The sequence below is a fragment of the Gorilla gorilla genome, chromosome 13, assembly GCF_029281585.2.
Source record: "Gorilla gorilla gorilla isolate KB3781 chromosome 13, NHGRI_mGorGor1-v2.1_pri, whole genome shotgun sequence".
NCBI classification, from domain to species: Eukaryota; Metazoa; Chordata; class Mammalia; order Primates; family Hominidae; genus Gorilla; species Gorilla gorilla.
The window spans coordinates 121,666,127-121,692,641 of record NC_073237.2 but is presented as its reverse complement, the minus strand read 5'-3'; the positions used below and the strand labels follow the sequence as shown (position 1 = coordinate 121,692,641).

General features: G+C 42.4%; 1 protein-coding gene and 1 non-coding gene across 22 annotated transcripts in view; one reads left to right on the top strand and one right to left on the bottom strand.

Moving 5' to 3' along the window:
- The window catches only part of GAPVD1 (GTPase activating protein and VPS9 domains 1), a 109,597-nt gene that overhangs the window by 45,095 nt on the left and 37,987 nt on the right, over positions 1-26,515 (bottom strand). For 18 of the 21 annotated variants that reach the window (XM_019034020.4, XM_019034022.4, XM_019034021.4 and 15 more), the window contains 6 exons: positions 19,839-20,055; positions 16,135-16,978; positions 13,837-13,923; positions 11,434-11,568; positions 11,100-11,289; positions 6,374-6,534 (listed from right to left, as the gene is read on the bottom strand). In XM_019034020.4, coding sequence (XP_018889565.1) covers positions 6,374-6,534; positions 11,100-11,289; positions 11,434-11,568; positions 13,837-13,923; positions 16,135-16,978; positions 19,839-20,023 — 1,602 coding nt within the window. In that variant the 5' untranslated portion in view covers positions 20,024-20,055. The remainder of the gene's footprint in view (positions 1-6,373; positions 6,535-11,099; positions 11,290-11,433; positions 11,569-13,836; positions 13,924-16,134; positions 16,979-19,838; positions 20,056-26,515) is intronic. The other 3 variants (XM_055351919.2, XM_063696778.1, XM_063696777.1) reach the window with 1 other exon arrangement.
- LOC115935950 (U6 spliceosomal RNA) lies at positions 14,936-15,042 on the top strand. Its single transcript, XR_004071533.2, has one exon. It is a non-coding gene; the product is annotated as a U6 spliceosomal RNA (small nuclear RNA).

Genomic DNA, 26,515 nt, shown 5'->3' with positions numbered 1-26,515 from the left:
AAAGATGGGGTTTCACCATGTTGGCCAGGCTGGTCTCAAACTCCTGACCTCAAGTGATCTGCCTGCTTCGGCCTCTCAAAGTTCTGGGATTACAGGCATGAGCCACTGCGCCTGGCCTATTTATTATTAAGACAGGGTCTCGCCAAGTTGCCCAGGCTGGTCTTGAAGTCCTGGACTCAAGGATCCTTCTGCCTCAGCCTCCCAAAGTGCTGGGATTACAGGTGTGAGCCACCATCCCTGGAAATTTTTTTATTTTTGTAGAGACAAGGTCTTACTATGTTGCCCAGGCTGGTCTCGAACTCCTGGTTTCAAGCAATCCTCTCACCTCAGCCTCCCAAAATACTGGGATTACAGGCATGAGCCACCATAACTGGCCAACATAAATATTTTAAATTTTTTATTTTTAAGATAAACTATTCACAGTGAGTGATGTGAAACTAAAACATCAGGAGAAAAATCATTTCAAGGTCTGGAGATTCATGTGAATTAACAGAAAACGGATTATATAACACAATGAAGATATCTTTCCAAATCATATCCAAAGGCAAGCAATTTTGAGACGCCATACAGAAAGCCACTGTACAAAGTCAGTCACACTGGAGTATAAAATACAAAATACACACTGGAGTATAAAATACGAAAATCTAATTTCATGCTTCTAAATCAGAGCATCTGCAAACTCTAGATTAAACTAAAACCACAGAATCTGAGTGCTACAAAAACTTTAGCTGGCCACAATGGCTCACGCCTCTAATCCCAACACTTTGGGAGGCTGAGGTGGGCAGATCACCTGCGGTCAGGAGTTTGAGAGCAACCTGGCCAACATAAAGTGAAACCCTGTCTCTACTAAAAATACAAAAATTAGCTGGGCATAGTGGCATATGCCTGTGGTCCCGGCTACTAGGGAAGCTGAGGCACGAGAATCACTTGAACAGGGGAGGCGGAGGCTGCAGTGAGAGCGGCCTCCCAAAGTGCTGGGTGTATCTTCTTAATGACTATTTATCAACATATAATGTCTTTGTCTTTTGTCATCTTTCTGCTCCTGAGACTAGATAATCTCAATTGATCCATCTTCAAGTTCACTAATTTTTCTGCCTGTACAAATCTGCTGTTGAACCCCTCTAGTGTATTTTTCATTCCAGTTATTATACTTTTCAACTCCAGAATTTCCATATGGTTCCTTCTGTAATTTCTACCCCTTTATTGATATCTTCTATTTGGTGAGACCTTGTTGTCTTGGTTTTCTTTAGTTCTTTGTCCGTGGTTTCCATAGCTCTTTAAGTATATTAAAAAAAAAATTGATTTAAAGTCTTGAGTAAGTCCAATGTCTGTGCTTCATCAAGGCCATTTTCTTTCTTTTTTTTTTTTTTTTTTGTTTTTTGAGACAGAGTTTCGCTCTTGTTGCCCTGGCTGGAGTACAACAGCACAGTCTCAGCTCACCATAACCTCTACATCCCAAGTTCAAGCGATTCTCCTACCTCAGCCTCCCGAGTAACTGGGATTACAGGCATGTGCCATCAGGCCTGGCTAATTTTGTATTTTTAGTAGAGACAGGGTTTCTCCATGTTGCTCAGGCTGGTCTCAAACTCCCAACTTCAGGTGATCCGCCCACCTCAGCCTCCCAAAGTGCTGGGATTACGGGCGTGAGCCACCGCCCGGCCATCAAGGACATTTTCTTTTCTTTTTTTTTTTTTTTGAGACAGAGTCTCGCTGTATTGCCCAGGCTAGAGTGCAATGGCACAATCTTGGCTCACTGCAACCTCTGCCTCCCAGGTTCAAGCGATTCTCCTGCCTCAGCCTCCTGAGTAGCTGATATTACAGGTGCACGCCACCACGCCTGGCTAATTTTTGTATTTTTAGTCGAGACGGGGTTTCACCATGTTGGTCAGGCTGGTCTCGAACTCCTGACCTCATGAACAGCCCACCTTCGCCTCCCAAAGTGCCGGGATTACGGCCACGAGCCACTGCGCTTGGCCCATCAAGGACATTTTCTATTAATTTTTTTTCTGTGAAAGGGCCATATTTTTGTTTCTTTATATGCCTCATAAGTTTTGCTGAAAAGCAGACATTTTAAATATTATAAAGTGATCATTAAAAAGTCAGGAAACAACAGATGCTGGAGAGAATGTGGAGAAACAGGAACACCTTCACACTGTTGGTGGGAGTGTAAATTAGTTCAACTGTTATGGAAGACAGTGTGGCAATTCCTCAAGGATCTAGAACCAGAAATACCATCTGACCCAGCAATCCCATTACTGGGTGTATATACCCAAAGGATTATAAATCATTCTACTATAAAGACACATGCACACATACGTTTATTGCAGCACTATTCACAATAGCAAAGACTTGGAACCAACCCAAATGCCCATCAACAATAGACTGGATAATGAAAATGTGGCACATATACACCATGGAATACTATGCAGCCATAAAAAAGGATTAGTTCATGTCCTTTGCAGGGATACAGATGAAGCTGGAAACCATCATTCTCAGCAAACTAATGCAGGAACAGAAAACCAAACACCGCATGTTCTCCCTCATAAGTGGGAGTTGAACAATGAGAATACATGGACACAGGGAGGGGAACATCATACACTGGGGCCTGTCAGCGGGGTGGGGGGTTAGGGGAGGGATATCATTAGGAGAAATATCTAATGTAGATGATGGGTTGATGGGTGCAGCAAACCACTATGGCACATGTATACCTATGTAACAAACCTGCACGTTCTGCACATGTATCCCAGAACTTAAAGTATAATAAAAAAATTAAAATAAAAAATAAACAAATAAATGTTACAAAGTGGCAATTCTGGAAATCAGATTATATACCCTTAACCCCTAGTTGGTTGTTGCTGCTTCTTGTAGTGACTATTTAATGATCTCTCTAAATTTTCTGTCGTGTGTGGCCTCTGAAGTTTCTGTTCTGTTAGCTTAGTGGTGAGCACGTGATTTGGCAGATTTAACACCTGGAATAACAAAACAAAACATTTCCAAGTCTTTGAAGATTGGCTCTGTTTTGGGGAACTTCAACACTTAGCCAGGCAGTTTGCAACTGTACCTTAGCCTTCAATTCCTACTTGGGTTCAGCCTGAAGGTTAGCCAGCAGTGAGAGCTTGGATCTTCTAGGGTCTTTCCTGAGCACATGACCAGCCCTGGGTATGTGTACAACCTGGTAGATTCCCCAGAACACGTGGCAGCTTTTCAAAGCCTTTGTGCCCCCTGGTGTCTCCTTCCCAAGCCTCTTCCTTCATAAGCATTTGGATCTGAATGCGGATTGCCCTAACTGTTATCCCTTAATGCAAGCAGAGGCAACTAATATATCTGCTTTTCAATACTTTTGACAAATGCCACCTGTGTAGCTGCCTTGGCCCTGGGAAAGATCAGAGGCAGGCAAAACAAAGCCAAGCCTTTGAGACGATCTTTCAGGACCTCCAGACAGATCAAAATACACAACCATGCTGCTTTCAGAATAAGGTCCACATTCCTCCCTCAAGTACCAGCACACTGCACAGTAACATAAGCTGTCTTCAAAGCAGCCACTGGGCTGGGGGTTGAAGATGGTAACAGCGTAGGATCACAGAGCTCTCTTAACAAAATTCAGCAGTCTTTTTCTTCATTAAGCATTCCTTTGTTGTTAAAAGTTTTTTATTAGATTCCGGAGTTCCAAATAAGTTGATTCTGACAGTTTTTGCCAGCTTATTTGTGTGTGTGTGTGGAGGATGGAGTTTTGGAGATTGTTGGTCTTCTTCCCTATGGGGTATCATGTCATAGTCCCAAACACAGCTTTACCAACCACCATCACTTTATCAATCACTAAAACTGGCCTCTTCTTCCTAGACCATTTTCTTGAATAACAAGCAATCACTGTTGAATATAAGAAGCTGCTAGTGGCAGGGCATGATGGCTCATGCCTGTAATCCCAACACTTTGGGAGGCCGAGGTGGGCGGATCACGAGGTCAGGAGATTGAGACTATCCTGGCTAACACGGTGAAACCCCGCCTCTACTAAAAATACAAAAAAATAGCCGGGCGTGGTGGCGGGCACCTGTAGTCCCAGCTGCTAGGGAGGCTGAGACAGGAGAATGGCGTGAACCCAGGAGGTGGACCTCGCAGTGAGCCGAGATCGCGCCACTGCACTCCAACCTGGGTGACAGAGTGAGACTCCGTCTCAAAAAAAAAAAAAAAAAGAAGCTGCTACTTTTTCAGGAGGTCACAATTTCACAATTCTATGAGAAGAGACTCCTATCTTTAGGGAGTCAAGATTTCTTCTTCTTGTCTTTTTGTTTCTTTTTTCTGTTTTTTGTTTTGTTTTGTTTTGTTTTGTTTTGAGACAGAGTTTCACTCTTGTTGCCCAGGCCGGAGTGCAATGGGGCGATCTCAGCTCACTGCAACCTCCACCTCCCGGGTTCAAGTGATTCCCCTGTCTCAGCCTCCCAAGTAGCTGGGATTACAGGCAGGCGCCACCACACCCAGCTAATTTTTATTTTTAGTAAAGACGGGGTTTTACTATGTTGGTCAGGCTGGTCTCGAACTCCTGACCTCGGGGAATCCACCCACCTCGGTCTCCCAAAGTGCTGGGATTATAGGTGTGAGCCACCAGGCCTGACCTTCTTTTCATTCACCTTTAAGCCAAGCTTTTTGTTACAAATATATTAAAAATGATTCCCAAGCCTCAAACTCCATTTCTTAAAAAAATTTATTTTCTTAGTTTTCCATTATCTCTTCCATTTTTTCCTAACCAGCCAAAGAATACAACATGTATCTCAAAATACATCTCAACATATTTTTGGCTCTATAATGCAGGAATACTACTAGTATACCACTAGAAAGAAAACGAACATAAAACATTTCCTACAAGTGACTGGAAAAGTCTCTTTAATTTCCATACCACAATCTCCTGGCTTCATCTCTCTTCTGCTACTGCCTGGAAAATTCCTTATGCTTGGACCTATTCACCAACTTCAGTGCCACCGATGTATTAATGTGAAGGGCCTCACAACTGTTCACAGGGAGCTTAGCATGTGATGGTGTGTCATTGTGGGACCACTGAAGATGACAAAGAATTAAGCATTAAATTCATTGGCTGGGTGCAGTGATTCACACCTGTAATCCCAGCACTTTGGGAGGCCAAGGTGGGCAGATCACTGGAGGTCAGAAGTTCGAGACCAGTCTGGCCAACATGGCAAAACCCCGTCTCTACTAAAAATACAAAGTTAGCCGGGTGTGGTGGCACATGCCTGTAAGCCCAGCAACTCGGGAGGCTGAGGCAGGAGAATTGCTTGAACCCAGGAGGCAGAGGCTGCGGTGAGCAAAGATCGCACCATTGCACTCCAGCTGTGCAACAGAGTGAGACTACATCTCAAAAAAAAAAGAAAAAAATGGCTGGGCACGGTGGCTCACGCCTGTAATCCCAACACTTTGGAAGGCCGAGGCAGGTGGATCATGAGGTCAGGAGATCGAGACCATCCTGGCTAACACGGTGGAACCCCTTCTCTACTAAAAATACAAAAAATTAGCCGAGCATGGTGGCGGGCACCTGTAGTCCCAGCTACTTGGGAGGCTAAGGCAGGAGAACAGTGTGAATCCGGGAGGCGGAGCTTGCAGTGAGCTGAGATCGTGCCACTGCACTCCAGCCTAGGTGACACAGCGAGACTCTGTCTCAAAAAAAAAAAAAAAAAAAGAAAAAGAAAAAAAAAATTCATTGCTAGGATCTGAATGTTTGTGCTCCCCCAAAATCTGTATGTTGAAATTCTAACCCCCAAGGTGATGGTATTTGGAGATTGGGCCTTTGGAGAGGTGATTAAGTCATGAAGGCAGGGCCCTCACAAATGGAATAAGTGCCCTTATAAAATAGCCCAACCAGCCAGGTGCGGTGGCTCACACCTGTAATCTCAGCACTTTGGGAGGCAAAGGCAGGCGGATCACCTCAGTTCGGGAGTTTGACACCAGCCTGACCAACATGTAGAAACCCTGTCTCTACTAAAAATACAAAATTAGCTGGGCGTGGTGATGCATGCCTGTAATCCCAGCTACTCAGGAGGCTGAGGCAGGAGAATTGCTTGAACCCAGGATTGGGAGGTTGCAGTGAGCCAAGATCGTGCTATTGCACTCCAGCCTGGGCAACAAGAGTGACACTCCAACTCAAAAAAAAAAATAAGCCCAAAGACACAGCAAGAATACATCATCTATGAACCAGTAAACAGATCCTTACGAGACACTGAATCTGCCTTGACTATAGACTTCCTGGCCTCTACAAATGTGAGAAATAAATATCTGTTGTTTATAAGCCACCCAACCTCTGGTGTTTTGTTACAGCAGCCTGTATGGACTAAGACATGAATATTGATTTATAGAAGCAACTGATTCATACCTCATTTTCTGACATCATCCCTGGAGTAAGCTGGGGACCTGTCCCTAAGGAAATGACCAACACCTCTTCTGGTTGCACCTCCTGGATGGTTTCTTGAGATGATCCTTCATGGTCCATATGTAGGTCCATTAGCATATTGGTGCGGCTTCTGCTCCGAGTTGCTAATAAAAAATTTCAAATAAAATAATTTAGAGAAATAGACAAATGAAGAAAATGGTATGCTAAATATGAAAATATATTTTCTATTAGTGCAGAACATTTGCACATGCACAAGAGTGGTAAAAAATATAAATAAGAAAAAACGAAACAAAAAACCAGATCCTCCCAGTTACTCTACTGACTAATAAAGATTCTCCTTCAAAACTGATAATCAAGAACAGTGATCCAAGTGCATCTGACAGGAAGTGCCACACAGATGATCATATCTGCAGAACAGCAAACATGTCACAATAAATTTAAGACTTGGAGTGACAAGAAAAGCATTACCTCATTTCTTATCTTTTTAAGATACCTTAACTATTTTTCCTATAAATTGATGTAACTGCTACAGGTCTCCCATACCAATAACTGAACTTACAAGCATTAGAAAATTTCATATGAGGGATTACACCTGTAATCCTAGCACTTTGGGAGGCTGAGGCGGGTGGATTGCCTGAATTCAGGAGTTCGAGACCAGCCAGGGCAACACGGTGAAACCCCATCTCTACTAAAATACAAAAAATTAGCCAGGCATGGTGACATGCACCTGTAATCCCAGCTGCTCGGGGGGCTGAGACAGGAGAATCACTTGAACCAGGCAGACAGAGACTGAAGTGGGCCAAGTTTGCACCACTGCACTCCAGCCTGGGCGTCAGAGTGAGACTCCATCTCAAAAAAAAAAAGAAAATTTTATATGAAAACCTAATAGCCACATAAATAAGATACTTTAAGTTAGGCAACTGTTAACAAAACCAGAATCAGTGTTGGTTTTTTTGAGACGGAATTTCACTCTTGTTGCCCAGGCTACACAGTGCAATGGCGCAATCTCGGCTCATTGCGATCACCGCCTCCTGGGTTCAAGCAATTCTCCTGCCTCAGCCTCCCAAGTAGCTGGGATTACAGGCAGCCACCACCACACTTGGTGAATTTTGTACTTTTAGTAGAGACGGGGTTTTGCCATGTTGGTCAGGCTGGTCTTGAACTCCTGATCTCAGGTGATCCACGCACCTCAGCTTCCCCAAGTGCTGGGATTACAGGCATGAGCCACCGTGCCCAGCCCAGAATCAGTTTTTAAATGTACTTCCCCCCCCGAAATGCATTAATGTCTTTTCAAAGATAAAAGAGAGAAAATTTATTTATGTTTGGAGAAGAGGTCCTTTCTGCTTTGGAAACAGTATAAATTAATAAAGGCTTCAATTATTTTTGTTTCTTTCCCCTGTGTATAAGCAAATCAAAAATACTTTTTTCTAAAATAATTGCTGGGTGTAGTGGCTCACACCTGTAATCCTAGCACTCTGGGAGGCTGAGGCAGGTGGATCACCTGAGGTCGGGAGTTCGAGACCAGCCTGGCCAACATGGTGAAACCCCGTCTCTACTAAAAATACAAAAAATTAGCCGGGCATGGTGGCAGGCAACTGTAATCCCAACTACTTGGGAGGCTGAGGTAGGAGAATCACTTGAACCCGGGAGGCGGAGGTTGCAATGAGCCGAGATCGCAGTATTGCACTCCAGCCTGCGCGATAAAAGCGAAACTCCATCTAAAAAAAAAAAAAAAGAAGAAGAAGAAGGCTGGGCACGGTGGCTCATGCCTGTAATCTCAGCACTTTGGGAGGCTGAGGTGGGTGGATAGCCTGAGGCCGGGAGTTCAAGTCCAGCCTGACCAACATGGAGAAAACCCATCTCTACTAAAAATACAAAATTAGCTGGGCGTGGTGGCACACGCCTGTGATCCCATCTACTCGGGAGGCTGAGGCAGGAGAATGGCTTGAACCCGGGAGGCAGAGGTTGCGGTGAGCCGAGATCACGCCATTGCACTCCAGCCTGGGCAACAAGAGCTAGACTCTGCCTCAAAAAAAAAAAAAAATCAAGAAAAAAACGTTTCTATTTTCTTTCAGAGGACAGTAAAATTCAGTACAACCAGAATACTAAATAGAAATTATGTTTTGGTACAAAATAATAAAAAATACAGACATAAAGCAAAAACAACTATAGTAGCAGCAAAAGTCAACTTCACATTGTATGAAAGCTGACCTACTTGAAGACAGAGGCAGAAATATAAACAATCACCTTTCTTTACAATGCTGATTAATGTTCATTAATCACTTTTAGTCTGAAAATTCAGAGCACACATCAATTTCCAAGTCTAAAATAGGCCTACTCATACCTTTATTTGCTCACTCTATCTTTTACTGAATTGCAAATTTAAATTCAAGTTCATAAACAGATCTACGAATCATAACAAACTCTGTAACTATAATTTATAAAAATGCAAGCAATCAAATTTTATGTAGCAATTTACATAAAGTAAAAGCAACATGCACATGGAGCATACTTTTATAAACTATTTCTTAAATAAAATTATAAAAGAAGAGGAAGAACGCCTATTACCCACCAAACGGGGTTACTAGTGTAATATGAGAGGTAATATTGGTAGCTGAGGAATCCCAGGCAGTGATGGCTGCTAACTGTTGTCCTGGGTTGCGAAAGCATTAAATAGAAAGAAAATCAACCCTCTGAACAATGGACAGATTTTTTAAGATACGAAATAAATGCAATAGCCAGGTAACAAGACTACACAAAATAATATTGGGCATACATTTGAAATTCACTTTCCATCAGACTCATATTTAATGACACTTTTGGATAATGGGAAATGAAAAAACTAATGTATAGCAGTGAACAATGGAAAAAAAATCTCTGATTTACTAAAAATCATTTACTTCATCATGTGAACAGAGTGCAAATAGCCCACAAAAAACCATTAAGTTCCCGGGCACGGTGGCTCACACCTGTAATCCCAGCCCTTTGGGAGGCCGAGGCAGGTGGATCACCTGAGGTCAGGAGTTTAAGACCAGCCTGGCCAACATGGCAAAACCCCGTCTCTACTAAAAATATAAAAATTAGCCGGGCGTGGTGGTGGGCATCTATAATCCCAGCTACTGGGGAGGCTGAGGCAGAAGAATCGCTTGAACCTGGAAGGCAGAGGTTGCAGTGAGCCAAGATTGTGCCACTGCACTCCAGCCTGGGCAACAAGAGGGGGACTCCATCTCAAAAAAAAAACAAAAAACAAACAAACAAACAAACAAAAAAACATCAATAAGTGTAAAATCCCTTTTTCTATTTTTTATTTTGAAAACTGACATTTTGGGGTGATACAATAAGACAAAGACTTGAAGAGTATGATGCCACACTCCTGTTGATACAATTCCACATTACGTTAAATATAAGGTAGATTAATTTTAAGAAACTGGCAGTTCTTAAAAAATTAGCTCACAGAAGTTTAAAAGTAAAATCCCTCTCTTCAAAATGCATAAATTAAAAAGAACTATGTTCACTAAGTGTTGCTGAGTTCCTCGTTATAATTAGGCAGGCACTAAAATACTCCTGTTCCCCTGGCTTAAACACTTTTTCCTCATCTTGTTTACTTTGTCTAACTCCCATTCATCACAAAGTGCAAACAGACTTCACCCGCTCCAAGATCTTCTCCTGATACCACCACCATTTTGGCTAAGTTAGGTGTCCCCATAACCCTCATATTTATCTCCTCAGAACGCTTAGTATGCTGAAGGGTACTAGTCTCTTCTTGTTCTCCCTAACTAAACTATCAACAGCCAACTTGACAGTAAGGGCAGGTCCTAATGGTCTTTGTATCCAGTGTCTATCACAGTGCCTCATGTGCAAGACACATCCACTCTCACAGGACTTCTGTGGGGATTAAATGAAACAACATTTATAAAGTGCCTACCCACAGTATGGAACATGGTATATGCTCAATTAATTTTTTTATAGACAGATAGATAACAAATGTTAACCAAGCAAATAAGGCTTAATTAAATAGAATTCTTAAATAAACAAACTTGAAAAAATAAAATGAAACTTTTGCTTTATTTTGTAACATTAAGATATCTTAGCTCAGTTGATAAAAGACTGATTATTAATGAAAATAGAAAATACTATTATTTTCCACTTTATTGATGGAAACTTCTAAAATAATATTGTTTATTATATTATTTAGAACTTTGTAGAAAGGAGGGGGCTACATAATTTTTTTTTTTTTTTTTTTGAGATAGGGTCTCACTCTGTCACCCAGGCTGAAGTGCAGTGGCACGATCATGGTTCACTGCAGCCTCGACCTCCCAGGCTCAAGCAATCTCCCCATCTCAGCCTCCCAAGTAGCTGGGACCACAGGCACGTGCCACCACACCAGGCTGAGGGCTACATAGTTTTAAAAATGACTACTTATAACATTTCCAAAATTTTTTCAAGAAAAGACAATAAAATTTAAAGAAAGTATACTGTGGATAGCATGACTTCAATTAATTATGAAAATTACGTAGGCAAAGCTAAAGTCTACTGATAAACCTTAACTAATCTGATACGATTTCTAAAAACTGAAATACCATCAGTAAACATGAAGAGAAAGACTTTCCCAAGTACTTAAACATATGTTCCAAAACACTGAGCAATAACAAAGGCTAATGAAATATTAGATTTAAGAGAAAGCTCCGATACGAGAAATTCTCTTTACCTATAGGTAATCGATTCTTTTTATTTGCTGGAGTGGTTGCTGGAGATAGCTGAGGTGTATTGTAGGGAGTCATTTCTAAACTGCTACTTTTTCCTGGCTTGGCCGGGGGTAGGTTTGCCAATAAATTGTCAAGAGCCATTCTATCTTCTCTCAGTTGATCTCCAGACATCACACTCTTCATAAAATTCACCTGGCAAAAGCAAAGAACATTAGCTAGTGAAATCACTTTTTCAAATACAATATGTATTTCCCCACACAATGTACTCATGTATGTCTTTGCTCACGCTTAGCTAAAAGACTTTTGAGAAATTCTATTAAACAATGAAGCCATTACCAGAGTAATAAGCTGACTGTAGGTTATATAAACCACAGTTCTGCTCAATCCTTCCAGAAGATTGACGGAAGACAATGGAGGGGTCTCCACTGCACGGCCCCCAATCACAACATCAAGGAAAGCGGCAACACAGCTCTGTTAAAACAGGAAAAAAACAGTGAAACATTTCCCTTTAAAATACTGGAACGAAATTTCTCATTAAGGTGGACAAGCATGAAAAAATTTAAACATCTTAAAAATCACATTTTTTTAAGATGTTAAATTTTTTTTTTTTTTTTTTTGAGACAAAGTTTCACTCTTTTACCCAGGCTGGAATGAAATAGCGCCATCTCAGCTCACTGCAACCTCTGCACACCTCCTCCCCCACTGTGATTCTCCTGCCTCAGCCTCCCGAGTAGCTGGGATTATAGGTGCCACGACCATGCCCAGCTAATTTTTGTATATTTAGTAGAGATGGGGTTTTGCCATGTTGGACAGGCTAGTCTTGAACTCCTGACCTCAGGTGATCCACCTGCCTCGGCCTCCCAAAGTGCCAAAAATACAAATGTGAGCCACCCCGCCTGACCTAATTTTTGTATTTTTTATAGAGATGGGGTTTCACCATGTTGCCCAGACTGGTCTCAAACTTCTGAGTTCAAGTGATCTGTCCACCTCAGCTTCCCAAAGTGTGCTCAGCACTAGGATTACCAGCATGAGCCACTGCACCCAACCTAAAAAAATTAAACTCTTTTTGTACTGATATAGTCTAAGATCTTGGAGCTGGGTGTGGTGGTGCATGCCTGCAATCCCAGCACTTTGGGAGGCCAAGGTGCGTGGACTGCTTGAGCTCGGAAGTTCAAAACCACTTGGGCAACAGGGCAAAACCTCATCTCTATGAAAAATACCAAAATTAGCCAGGTGTGGTGGCGCGCACCTGTAGTCCCAGCTACTTGGGAAGCTGAGGTGGGAAGACTGCTTGCGCCAGGGAGGTCGAGACTGCAGTGAGCTGAGATGGCATCACTGGGTGACAAAGTGAGACCCTGTCTCAAAAAAAAAAGAAAATAACAATAAGATGTTGGAGACAAACATAACACAACACAGAACAGTATACACATTGTGCTACTATTTCTGAAAAGGGGAAGGAAGGGATGGTTGGAAGTATATAGTGTACGTAGGAATTTGCCTGTAAACATATGGACCTCTAGAAGGAAAAACAACCTAATAACATCAAGAATCTTTTGGGGGCCAGGCGTGGTGGCTCACGCCTATAATCCCAGCTACTCGGAGGCTGAGGCAGGAGAATTGCTTGAACCTGGGAGGCAGAGTTAACAGTGAGCCGAGATCGCGCCACTGCACTCCAGCCTGGGTGACAACAGCAAACCTCTGTGACAAGAAGGAAACTGTCTCAAAAAAAAAGAATCTTTTGTGGGGGCAGGGAATGAAGACTAAAGATGAGACGTGGAAGGGAAATTTTACTCAAATATCCTTGAATTTTCATTGGTTGAATGTACAGCTTAATCAAAGTAAGACTGATTAAAATTTTACTTAACTAAATTAATTGAACAATGTCATAGATGTTAACTTATAAACTACACTTAAAATTAAACAATTATCGACCAGGCATGGTGGCTGACATCTGTAATCCTAGCACGCTGGAATGCTGAGGCAGGAGGATAGCTTGAGGCCAGGAGTCAAGACCAGTCTGGGCAACATAGCAAGACCTCGTCTCTATAACAATAAAAACACTTAGCCGGGCATGGTGGTGTGCCCCTATAGCCCAGGTACTTGGGAGGCTAAGGTGCAAGGACTGCATGAGCCCAGGAGTTTGAGCCGTGATCACACCACTGCACTCCAGCCTGGGCAACAGAGTGAGACACTGACTCGAAAATTTAAAAGTTGGCCAGGCGCGGTGCCTCACGCCTGTAATCCTAGCACTTTGGGAGGCCGAGGCAGGTGGATCACGAGGCCATGAGTTCAAGACCAGCCTGGCCAAGAAGGTGAAACCCCGTCTCTACTAAAAATACAAAAATCAGCCGGGTGTGGTGGCAGGCACCTGTGATCCCAGTTACTGGGGAGGCTGAGGCAGAGAGTTGCTTGAACCCGGAGGCAGAGGTTGCAGTGAGCCAAGATCGCGCCACTGCACTACGCCTGGGCGACGGAGCGAGACTCCATCTCAAAAAAAAAAAAAAAAAAAAAAAAAACTTTTTAAAATAAAATAATCTTAACAGCTCTTTGATTCTCTTTACGATGGCATCTCCTCAATACATCTGTGGGAATTAACCATCTTTAAATGCTGCTGATCCAATACTGTAGCTAATTAAAAGAACATTTAATTTAGATATCACCTAAGGACAAGATGTAATAAAGAGAACAGTTAGGCTCACTAATACTTCAGAATTTTCTATAAATCATATTTATTCTTACTTTGTCAAACTTTCCAAGGCTGCTCTTTGTTCGGGGATCTCCCTCTTCAGAGCCAGTCATTGCTAACTGCTGCAAAAGGCGGCCTACCTGCAACCCAAAGCAGTGGTAGGGAGATGTAAGCTACAGACACTCACAAATACCTCTCTATGAAAGCAAGCACGTCTATTCTATTCTAAAAATCTGTTTCATAATACTATTCATATCACCTGACCAGGCATATGAAATAGTATCCCCCAAAAAATGTGTACCTTATGTCAGCTTTTACTATTTTTAGATTTAAGAGTTAGAGAAAGTATAAATTTTTGCTTTCTCTTTAACACATAAGATATCAACATTAGGGGAAAAAAGCACAATACATTTGTTTCTGACATTGTACTTTTTATTTGTTTAGAGCTTTTTAAATTAATTTGTAAAAGCTGACTCATTCATTAAATTGCCTTAAGTTAATATTAAGAACATTACCTTACAGTGTTCACAAAGCAATCAAGGTAGAATTATTTTCCTAGATTTAAAAGCAAATGATTCCTAACATAAGCTGGTTTGATAAAGTAAATACTAATTCATAGAACAAGTACCTTACCGGCAAAATTTGTTACTGCACTCTTTTTAAAGGCTAATGATGAAAGTTATTACAATATCCTCTTCTTAATATCTGGGACAAGCCCCCTTTTTACTGATTCTGAAAATATGTGATTCGATCTCTACTGGAATGACAAAAAACTACAAATACATTATCTACCATAAGTAAATTTAAGTGTTTCATGGGCCAGGCACAGTGGCTTACGCCTATGATCTCAGCACTTTGAGAGGCCAAGATAGGAGGATTACCTGAGGCCAGGAGTTCAAGACCAGCCTGGACAACAAAGCAAGACCCTGTCTCTACAAAAACATGTTTTAAATGAGCAAGGTGTGCTGGTACACACCTGTAGTCCCAGCTACTCAGGAGGGTGAGGCAGAAGGGTCACTTGAGCTCAGGAGTTGAAAGGCTACAGAGAGCTAAGATGGCACCACTGTACTCCAGCCTGGGTGACAGAGTGAGACTGTCTCAAAACAAACAGACAAACAAAAAAAAACCCTACTGTTTCATGTCAAAAATTTTGTGCTCGCTTCAGAAGCACATATACTAAAACTGGAACTCTACAGAGAAGATTAGCATGGCACCTGTGCAAGGATGACACACAAATTTGTGAAGCATTCCATATTATAATTTTTTTAAATTTATAAACGCTAAAAAAAGTTAAAAATTTTATTTCAGGCATTTCTATACAGTGAATTGCTAAACATCCCAAGGTGATATGACTGATCATTAAAAACAGCTAATCATTTTTTCTGATTTTTTTTTTTTTTTTTTGAGACGGAGTTTCGCTCTTGTTGCCCAGGCTGGAGTGCAATGGTGCAATCTCAGCTCATCGCAACCTCTGTCTCCCGGGTTCAAGCAATTCTCCTGCCTCAGCCTCCCAAGTAACTGGGATTACAGGCATGCGACACCACACCCGGCTAATTTTGTATTTTCAGTAGAGATGGGGTTTTTCCACGTTGGTCAGTTTGCTCTCAAACTCTGGACATCAGGTGATCCGCCTGCCTCGGCCTCCCAAAGTGCTGGGATTACAGGCGTAAGCCACCGCACCCGGCCAATTTTTTTTTTTTAATAGATATGGGGCAGTTGGGGGTCTCACTATGTTGCTGAGGCTGGTCTCAAATTCCTGATGTCAAACGATCTACCCACCTTGGCCTCCCAAAGTGCTGGGATTACAGGTGAGAGCCACCACACCCAGCTTGAGCGAATCATTTTTTAACAATCACCCAAGGCCAGGAGTGGTGGCTCACGCCTATAATCCCAGCACTTTGGGAAGCCGAGGTGGGCAGATCATCTGAGGTCAGGAGTTTAAGACCAGCCTGACTAAATTTTAACCCCATGGCTAAAAATACAAAAATTAGCCACGGCGGTGGTGTGCGCCTGTAATCCCAGCTACTCAGGAGGCTGAAGCAGGAGAACTGCTTGAACCCGGGAGGTGGTGGTTGCAGTGAGCTGAGATTGCGCCACTGCACTCCAGCCTGGGCAACAGAGTGAGACCCTGTCTCAAAAAACAGACAAAGACAAAATGTTTTGTGACCGCAATAATTTTAAATCCCAGTATTACTGCTTTGATTTAATAAGATGCAAATACTTAGGACTGGTTGAGAAAAAGTTGTAAGAATATACAAATACTGTCATGGTATTATTTGTTCCCACCCCCACAGCCCAATCAACTGAATTTTAAACTAAATGCCACATTAATAATAATAGCAAAAGCATACCTGCATCAGATTAAATCGTGCTACTTCATTAATAGGAGCATCGGAAATTATTCCATATTGTTCTGGATTGACAACTGCAGGACAAATGAAGCAGGCCAACAGGAGATCAGTACACATTGCCCTGACCTCCCCAACTTCCAGCCTATCTACACAGGAGAGGGTTTTGTACATCTGAGACACGATCCACCTTAAACTATGTGGAAAACAATATGTGTTCTGTTTGAGATAACCAATAAATTTGTTCACCAAAGCCACTAGCTTGGCTTCATTGGACTCCACCATTTCTTGAACTTTTTGCCTGAATCTATCTGAGCCCTTCTCTCCAAAGAGTTTTTCCTGCTGAGATGGGGAGAACCTCTCAATTAGCTTGTTTGGATCTGTTTCCAGGTGATCTTCATCTTCAACAAGCAGTTGCATAATTGGCTCATGTAAAGTGGCTGTGAGGAAAAGTTTGGCAGAAAACAGTCCTTCAGAAAAAAGTTTAAATAAGATGCTGAAGGCACAAGTTCCTCTCCTCAAAAGTCGCCTAGGGTTGTCACTTTCTTTAAGTTCAAATTCAATCAAGTATCGCAAAACCTGAAGGAGGTAGCTTTCATCTTCTTGCATGATGCAATTGCCATACAGGGAGGTAAAAACTGTGTAAATAACACTTTGTGTGTTCTCCTGATTAAGTTTCTCTCCAGCAACCAAAGAGGAGGCAATAAGACGAGGATTTTCCCTCAATCGACTCAAGAATTCTCCATAAGCAGTCTCCTGAAATCCCAATTGCTTATACCCATCAACAAATTGTGTATCTTCCAAAATTTTGGCATGTTGGCAACATTCAGCAGGGGAAGCTTCCGCACTAAAAAAAAAAAAAAAGAGCAAACAAGCAAAATAATAGTATTAATAATAATAACACATATACTATATCCAAACATGGATATGTGAGTTGATTATGGTCCCAACAATGAGGTCACTCTGAATTGCTAAAATTTTTTAGACTAACAGCAACTCAATGAGTAAAGGACGACAAAACTAAAAAGTACAAAGGACAATTTCCTCTTATCAAACCAGAATCAATGAAAAGTATTGGGGCTGGGTGCGGTGGCTCAGACCTGTAATCCCAGCACTTTGGGAGGCCGAGGCGGGCAAATCACTTGAGGCCAGGAGGTCAAGACCAGCCTGGCCAACATGGCAAAACTCCCATTTCTTCTAAAAATACAAAAATTAGCCAGGCATGGTGGCAGGCACCTATAATCCCAGCTACTTGGAAAATTGAGGCAGGAGAATCACTTGAACCCAGAAGGTAGAGGTTGCAGTGAGCTGCAATCATGCCACCACACTCCACCCTGGCCAACAAAGCAAGACTCTGTCTGGAAAAAAAAAAAAGAAAGAAAGAAAGAAAATTATCAGTTTGTAGATCCTAAAAACTGTCCAGAGCTGCCCTCTTATGGACTAAATTAAAATTAGCTACAGGAAGGACACAGTGGCTCACACCTGTAATCCCAGACTTTGGGAGGCCAAGGTAGGAGGATCACTTGAGCCCAGGAGTTCGAGACCAGCCTGGAAAATATGGTGAAACCCCATCTCTACAAAAAATTATGAAAATTAGCTAGATGTGGTGGCATGTGCCTGTAGTCCCAGCACTCAGGAGGCTGAGGTGGGAGAATCGCTTGAGCTCAGGAGCTTGAGACAGCAGTGACTCAAGATCATACCACTGCATTTCAGCCTGGGCGACACAGCCAGATCCTGTCTGAAAAAAAAAAAAAAAATCAGCTACAGTTAGAAACTGCTTATGCTTATTTATGGACATAAGAAAGTTTACAAATACTCAAGTACTAAAAAATAATAAAAATGAAGTCGATATCAACATATTGCTCAACCATTCTCAACAGCAACATGCCAGTATGTAATGACCTGCAGAACCACATCCTTTAACTAGGCTTTTTGCTTCTGGAAACAAATCCAAATAAAATAAGCCTAAAAGATGTGGGGAAAAAACCACAATGCCCACAACAGCACTGTTCTTCTTTTTTTTTTTTTTAACTCATTTTTATTGAGGTAAAATATAGTAAAGTGCACAAATGTCAAGTGTTCAGCTTGAACAATTTTTACACATACATGCACCCAGTAATCACCACTCAGATTAAGACATGGAACATTTTAAACACCCAAGAACGCTTTCACGTGCCCTTTCCCAGTCAATATCACCCTCTCAAGCCCAAAAAGTAAGCATTATTCTGATTTCTGTCATCAAAGATCAGTCCTGCCTCTTTTTGAACTTCATACAAATAGAATCATACAGTATGTATTCTTTTGCGTCTGGCTTATATTCTCAACAGCACTGATATTCTTAGAGTTAAAAACTGTTCTTGGCCAGGCAGGGTGGCTCATACCTATAATCCCAGCACTTTGGGAGGCCGAGGGGGCAGACTGTGAGGTCAGAAGTTCAAGACCAGTCTGACCAACATGATGAAACCCCGTCTCTACTAAAAATACAAAAATTAGCCAGGCATGGTGGCGCAAGTCTGTAATCCCAGCTACTCAGGAGGCTGAGGCAGGAGAATCTCTTGAACCCAGGAGGCAGAGGTTGCAGTGAGCTGACATCGTGCCACTGCACTCCAGCCTGGGGGACAGAGCGAGACTCCAACTCAAAAAAAATAAAATAAAATAAATGTTCTTCGTAGGTATTAAGACAATAAAATGTGGTTTCTAAACCCAAAAAATAGCTATACAATATCAAAACATGGAAACATATATATATATATATATATATATATATATATACACACTTTTTTTTTTTTTTTTTTTTTGAGACAGAGTCTCACTCTGTCACCCAGGCTAGAGTGCAGTGGTGCGATTTTGGCTCACTGCAACCTCCACCTCCCGGGTTCAAGCCATTCTCCTGCCTCAGCCTCCCGAGTAGCTGGGATTACAGGCGTATGCCACCATGCCCCGCTAATTTTTGTATTTTTAGTAGAGATGGGGTTTCATCATCTTGGCCTGGCTGGTCTTGAACTCCTGACCTCGTGATCCACCCGTCTCGGCCTCCCAAAGTGCTAGGATTACAGGTGTCAGCCACCACACCCAGCTGGAAACCTATATATTAAATAATATTAGGAGAAAAGCAGAACAGATAATTTACTCTCTACAACATTTTTTTTTTCTTTTGAGGAGACAGAGTCTCGCTCTATGGCCCAGGCTGGAGTGCAGTGGCACAATCTCAGCCCACTGCAACCTCCACCTCCCGGGTTCAAGCAATTCTCTGCCTCAGCCTCCCGAGTAGCTGGGATTACAGGCGCCTACCACAATGCCCAGATAATTTTTGTATTTTTAGTAGAGACGGAGTTTCACCATCTTGGCCAGGCTGGTCTTAAACTCCTGCCCTCATGATCCACCCGCCTCGGCCTCCCAAAGTGCTGGGATTATAGGTGTGAGCCACCACGCCCAGCCAACAATAACATTTTATATAGACAAAGACACAAAACCAATTGGTGTGATATAAAATGTCAATGCTTAAGTTACAATTTTCTATAACAGTACCTAAGTCACTTAATAATCCAAATAAACTGTATTATAAGCAAAGACTCACCTTAACATTGACATAAATTATCTTAAATAATGCAATTTGTTGGAAACAGATTCATTTATTTACAGTTACTAATTTATTTACAGAATCATAGTGGTTCACAAAACTTAAAACCTGAAAATCATTTCTTTACCTGGTTATGATAAGCCGATCCAAATTGATTCTCTGTTGCTTCGCAATCCATGCTGTACGATACAACTTTTCAGCTGTCTTAAGTACATCTGCATTGAGCCTCTGAATGAGCTGTTTCTCAGAGTTTACATATAAGCGTTCCTGCTTGAGGTGATGAGCCAGAGTATGAATATCTAGTTTCACCATCTTCAATGTGGGAAAGGTTCAAAGACTGATCACTAAGAGTAGAAAGATAAAGATTTAAAGTTTATGTATGTCACTTAAGTTCTTTTCTAAAATCAAAAGGGACAGGAGAACACTTTAAAAATTAAGTTACATTTGGGCAGGCGCGGTGGCTCATGCCTATAATCCCAGCACTTTGGGAGGCCAAGGCAGGCGGATTACAAGATCAAGAGATCGAGACCATCCTGGCCAACATGGTGAAACCCCTGTCTCTACCAAAACACAAAAAATTAGCCAGGCGCGGTGGGGCGCGCCTGTAGTCCCGGCTACTCAGAAGGCCGAGGCATGGGGATTCCTTGAACCCGGGAGACAGAGGTTGCAGTGAGCTGAGATTGCATCACTGCACCCCAGCCTGATGACAGAGCAAGAATCGTTCTCAAAAAAAAAAAAAAAAAAAAAATTAGGTTACATTTGATACTACTTTTAACTCTAATTTTCAAAAAACCTCTATCTGTTTATTACAGAAGTATTAGAGGTTCAGCATAGAAAAATTGGTAAATACAGATAAGCAAAAAGAAAAAAAAGCTCACTGTTAAGGCCACCGCTCAGAGACAGGTGCTGTAAACCCTGTGTATATCCTCAAATACAATGTCTATTTGTTAACCCCAGAGTTATCCTTGCCTGTGCTCTTTCTAATCACAATCAAAATATCCTGTTGATTCTATCTTCAAAATATATTTAAAATCTGACTACTTATTCCCCCCCTCCATTGCTAATCACATCAATTCTCACTAGGAGGTGCATAATCACCACATCCTAAGTGATCTCGCTGCTTCCTTTCTTGTACTTCTAGAGTCTGTTCTCTACATAGCATAGTGAATTAAAAAGTCAGATCACAGCCGGGCGCGGTGGCTCACGCATGTAATCCCAGCACTTTGGGAGGCCAAGGCAGGTGGATCACCTGAGGTCAGGAGTTCGAGACCAGCCTGGTTAACATGATGAAACCCCGTTTCTACTAAAAATACAAAAATTAGTTTGGTGTGGTGGTGTACACCTGTAGTCCTAGCTACTCGGGAGGCTGAAGCAGGAGAATTGTTTGAACCTGGTAGGCGGAGGTTGCAGTGAGCCGAGATCATGCCACTGCACTCAAGCCTGGGCAATAGAGTGAGACTCTGTCTCAAAAAACAAAACAAAACAAAACAAAACTTAAGTCAGATCACTTTATTCCCCTACTGGAAACCATCCACAGGCTTTATTTCATGATAGAATGAAATCTGAAGGTCCTATATGATCTACCCCTGGCTACTTCTCCAATTTCCTCTCCTACAATCCCACCCTAGTTCACACAGCTCCAGAACATCTGCCTTCTTGCTGTTCCTTGAACAGGCCAAGCATGTCCCTCTCTCAAAGTGTCCACATTTGCTGACCTCTCTGTCTGGAAGGTTATCCAGTATCTTCATTCCATTCAGATCTCTCCACTCAAACGTATATTTAGAAAGGCCTTCTCAGACAACTCCTTCTAAAATAGAAAACATAACTTCCTAATCCCTCTTCTGGCCTTTTAAAAAAGCACTGCCCCTATCTAGCATTATATTACAGATATCTACCTGCATGTTAATCGTGCTTATTGTGAGGCTTCCCCACCAGAAGGTAAGTGACAGCAGGGCCAAGCCTTGTTTGCTTTGTTCATTCACAGCTGTAATTTCAGGGACTAGGAGACCGCCTAGTTCACAGCAGGAGTTGAATAAATATTTGCCAAAGGAATAAATGAAATCTCACTACTCTTATTTATCTAGCAGCTAAACAAACTGATACAAATAGCACACATATTTTAAAGCATTATTATTTAAGCTATGCCCTTGAATCTAGAATTTGTGCCAGATCACAAATGTTAAATCAACAACAGAAATACCTGTGGCACAGATAACAAAACATAATATTGTGTGTCTGGGCAGCAGACAGTCATCAAGTTAGCAAAAAATTTCTTGGGTTGGGCACGGTGGCTCACACCTGTAATCCTAGCACTCTGGGAGGCCAAGGCAGGTGGCTCACTTGAGGTCAGGAGTTCGAGACCAGCCTGGCCAACATGGTGAGACCCTGTCTCTACTAAAAATACAAAAATTCACCAGGCGTGGTGGCAGGTGGCTGCAATCCCAGCTACTCAGGAGGCTGAGACAGGAGAAACTTGAACCCAGGAGGCAGAGGTTGCAGTGAGCTGAAATCGCACCACTGCACTCCAGCATGGGCAACAGAACGAGACTCTGTCTCCAAAAAAACAGGAAAAAAAAAAAAAAGGCCAGGCACAGTGGCTCACACCTGTAATCCCAGCACTTTGGGAGGCCAAGGCAAGGGGATCACCTGAGATCAGGAGTTCAGGACCAGCCTGACCATCATGGAGAAACCTGGTCTCTACCAAAAATACAAAATTAGCCGGGCATGGTGGCACATGCCTGTAATCCCAGTTACTCGGGAGACTGAGGCAAGAGCATTGCTTGAACCCAGGAGGCAGAGGTTGCAGTGAGCCAAGATCGCGCCACTGCACTCCAGTCTGGTGACAGAGTAAGACTCCATCTCAAACAAAAAAAAAAACAAAAAAAACAACAACTAAGAACTATATGTGGCTGGGTGTGGTGGCTCACACCTGTAATCCCAGCACTTTGGGAGGCTGAGGCAGGTGGATCACCTGAGGTCAGGAGTTTAAGATGAGCCTGGCCAAGATGGTGAAACCCCGTCTCTATGAAAAATACAAAAATTAGCTGGGCGTGCAGTGAGCTGAGATCGTTGCCACTGCACTCCAGCATGGGCGACAAGAGAGAAACTCCATCTAAAAAAAAAAAACCTATATGCTTCATTAATTAGTTCAGTTGCCCTGAATATATAATATATAACCTCTTAACCTCAGTTTTTTTCATGTATAAAATGTGCACAAGGCCGCGCGCGGTGGCTCACACCTGTAATCCCAGCACTTTGGGAGGCCGAGGCAGGCAGATCACCTGAGGTCGGGAGTTCAAGACCAGCCTGACCAACACGGAGAAACCCCGTCTCTACTAAAAATATAAAATTAGCCGGGTGTGGTGGTTGCATGCCTGTAATCCCAGTTATCAGGAGGCTGAAGCAAGAGATCGCTTGAACCCGGGAGGCGGAGGTTGCGGCGAGCTGAGATCGCGCCATTGCACTCCAGCCTGGACAACCAGAGTGAAACTCCATCTCAAAAAAAAAAAAAAACAAAGTTGACAAAATCTGAATTTATTCTGTGCCTGGCACAAGCAACATATTAGGTACCAGAAATACAAAAAAAGGAGAAAACCTAGTCTGTGCCCTCAATAACTTTCTAAACTAGTGGAATGAGGCAGGCATGCAAGCAAATGGCTTCCCAAAAACATTATGAGTATTACACTACAAGTCTACACAACACAGAGTAAGGACAAAAATAAAAGGAATGACTGAAGAAATAGATTCCTCAACTTAGTCTTAAAAGACAAGTATGTGCAAAAACCCAAAAACAAAAAACTGGCCAGGCGCAGAGGCTCACACCTGTAATCCCAGCATTTTGGGAGGCCGAGGCGGGTGTGTCACGAGGTCAGTAGTTCAAGACCAGCCTGGCCAAGATGGTGAAACCCCATCTCTACCAAAAATACAAAAAAATCAGCCAGGCATGGTGGTAGGCACCTGTAATCCCAGCTACTTAGGAGGCTGAGGCAGAGAACTGCTTGAACCTGGGAGGTGGGGGTTGCAGTGAGCCGAGATTGCGCCACTGCACTCCAGCCTGAGTGACAGAGCAAGACTCTGTCTAAAAAATGAAAAAAAAAAAAAAAAAAAAAACTATTTGCCAGACAGGTGGGGGTAGAATATTCTGGATAGAAAGAGCCAACCAAACAAAGGCACATATATATATATGACACGAAGTCTATTTAGCGACCTACACATGGCTTATTTCAGTTTGGGGCCATGTATCTTTGTGCAGTTAAGAGTGGGGATGGAGGGAGGAGGGAGAAAGTGTATACTAAGAGATAAGGCTACAGAGACAGAAGGCATAGAAAACTCAGAGTTAAGAAACTTGGCAGAGGCTCACACCTATAATTCTAGCACTAAGGCAGGCAGGTCACTTGAGCCCAGGAGTTCGAGACCAGCCTGGGCATCATGGCAAAACTCTATCTCTACAAAAAATACAAAACTTAGCTGGGTGTGGTGGCAGGCGCCTGTAGTCCCAGCTACACAAGAGGCTAGGGTGGGAGCATCTGGAGGTTGAGGCTACCGTGAGCCATGATCATGCCACTGCATTAGAGCAGCCTGGGTGACAGAGTGAAACCCTGTCTCAAAAAAAAAAAAAAAAGAACTTTGCACTGCATGTGATGGAGAAGAGGCTTAAACGGGATTAACACAATTAAATTTATATTTGACTACATAAAGTCTCTGGTACCAAGGGAAAGTGTGAGGAGGTGGGGATGGAATAGACAAAGAGAGACAAAGAAATTGCTGATAAGCAAGAAACGTTGACAGTGGGAAATGGAAAGAACATGGCAAATTCCAGAGAAGTTAAAAGGCAGGAAATACAAGGTGCTGACACCTCCATACAGAGAAGGCGTTATTCATCTTGACTATCTTATGAGAAACCAGTTTATAAACTGAAAACTGCGTGGAATGGGTCTAAGAACTTTGCACATTTAGTCTTCATAATATTCCCTCCAAGACAGGTATTTTGCAGCTAAGAAAACTGAGGCCTGGGGATTTGCGCAAGGCCATACAGGTGAGAGGTGACAGAGTCAGTACACTATTGCTATTACCCTAATGTCTACATGTAAAACTCCTAAATCCATATTGATCTACCTAGAAGCACTCCTTTCTTTACAGCGTCACTCAGATATATGCCTTAGATAATCTTTCACAACTTTAAATTCAACTATGTTAAAACCATTGTTTTCCTCTGCAACTTTTTTTTACCTCTGTTAATAACTCAATACCATTCTTCCAATAGGGAAGGAGCATCTTGCTGTATTTCCAGCCAGTATTCTTTTTTTTTTTTTTTTTGGAGTTTTGCTCTGTTGCTCGGGCTGGAGCAGGCTGGAGTACAGTGGCACAATCTCGGCTCACTGCAATCTCCGCCTCCCGGGTTCAAGCGATTCTCCTGCCTCAGCGTCCCAAGTACCTGGGACTACAGGGGCACGTCACCATGCCCAGCTAATTTTTGTATTTTTAGTAGAGACGGGGTTTCACCATGTTGGCCAGGATGGTCTCGATTTCTTGACCCCATGATCCGCCCACCTGAGCCTCCCAAAGTGCTGGGATTATAGGCATGAGCCACCGCGCCCGGACCTCTTTTTTTTGTTTTTAAATCTTCTGACCAACTGCTGCCTGTTGACAGCCAGCATTCTTCACAGAGTCTCTCTCATCTGAATTTCCATTCCATCCCTGAGGCCAATCTGTGTCTCAATTATTTCTTAACACACAAACACATTAATACATCTAAATTGCCATCAAAATTATATTATTGTTCTGCCTAAGATACCTTCAGTGGCTTCCCACTACTTCAGGAAAACAGCTAATTGTTTAGGTTTATAACATGTACAGCCTTCTAAAATCTGGTCCCAAACTATTTTCCCAGGCCACCTTCCATTACTCCACTATATGAACCTTTGACTTCATAAAAATATCTTACTTGATATCCCAAACACTAATCTTTCCTTGATTGCTGGTGTCTCACATGCTCCTGCCTGTCTGCACTGTTTTGTTTTTGTTCTGGCATGAGACAGGGTCTCACGCCCATTGTCCAGGCTGGAGTGCAGTGCACAATCACGGCTCACTGCAGCCTTGACTTCCTGGGTTCAGGTGATCCTCCCACCTCAGCCTCCTGGGTCTGGGACTACAGGCATGCTGCTAGCTAATTTTTTGTATTTTAAGTAGAGGCGGGATTTCATCATGTTGCCCAGGCTGGTCTTGTACCCCTGGGCTCAAGAGATCTTCCCACCTCAGTCTACCAAAGTGCTGGGATTATAGTAGTGAGCCACTGCACCCGGCCCATGCTGTCAATCTGGCAACTATACATGTCCTGCAGCACACTTACGCTATTGCCCTGTTATTTAAATATTTTACTAACTTACATTTCACATGTTCACATCCCATCAGTCTCCCACAATAGATTTAAAGACTCTAGGGGCTGTGCTGTGCAATATTTTGGCCACATATGGTTGTTTAAATTAATTAAAGTTAAATTTTAAATTAAAATTCAAAATGTATGGTATGCAAATTCTATCTTAACAAAAATAATGTAATTTAAAATTCTGTTTCTTAGTCATACTAGATGCCATTCCTAGTACTGGGGACCCACATGTAGCTAGCAGCTACTACACTGGACAATGCAGACATAGGACATTTCCACCATCACAGAATGATGAAAGTTCTACTGAATAGCACTGCTCTAGAGTACAAATTGTGTCTGATTCAACGTTGAGTTCCTCATAATGTGCACAGAGTAAGCACTTTGAAAGTACCCATTTCTGTGCCTGTAATCGCAGCACT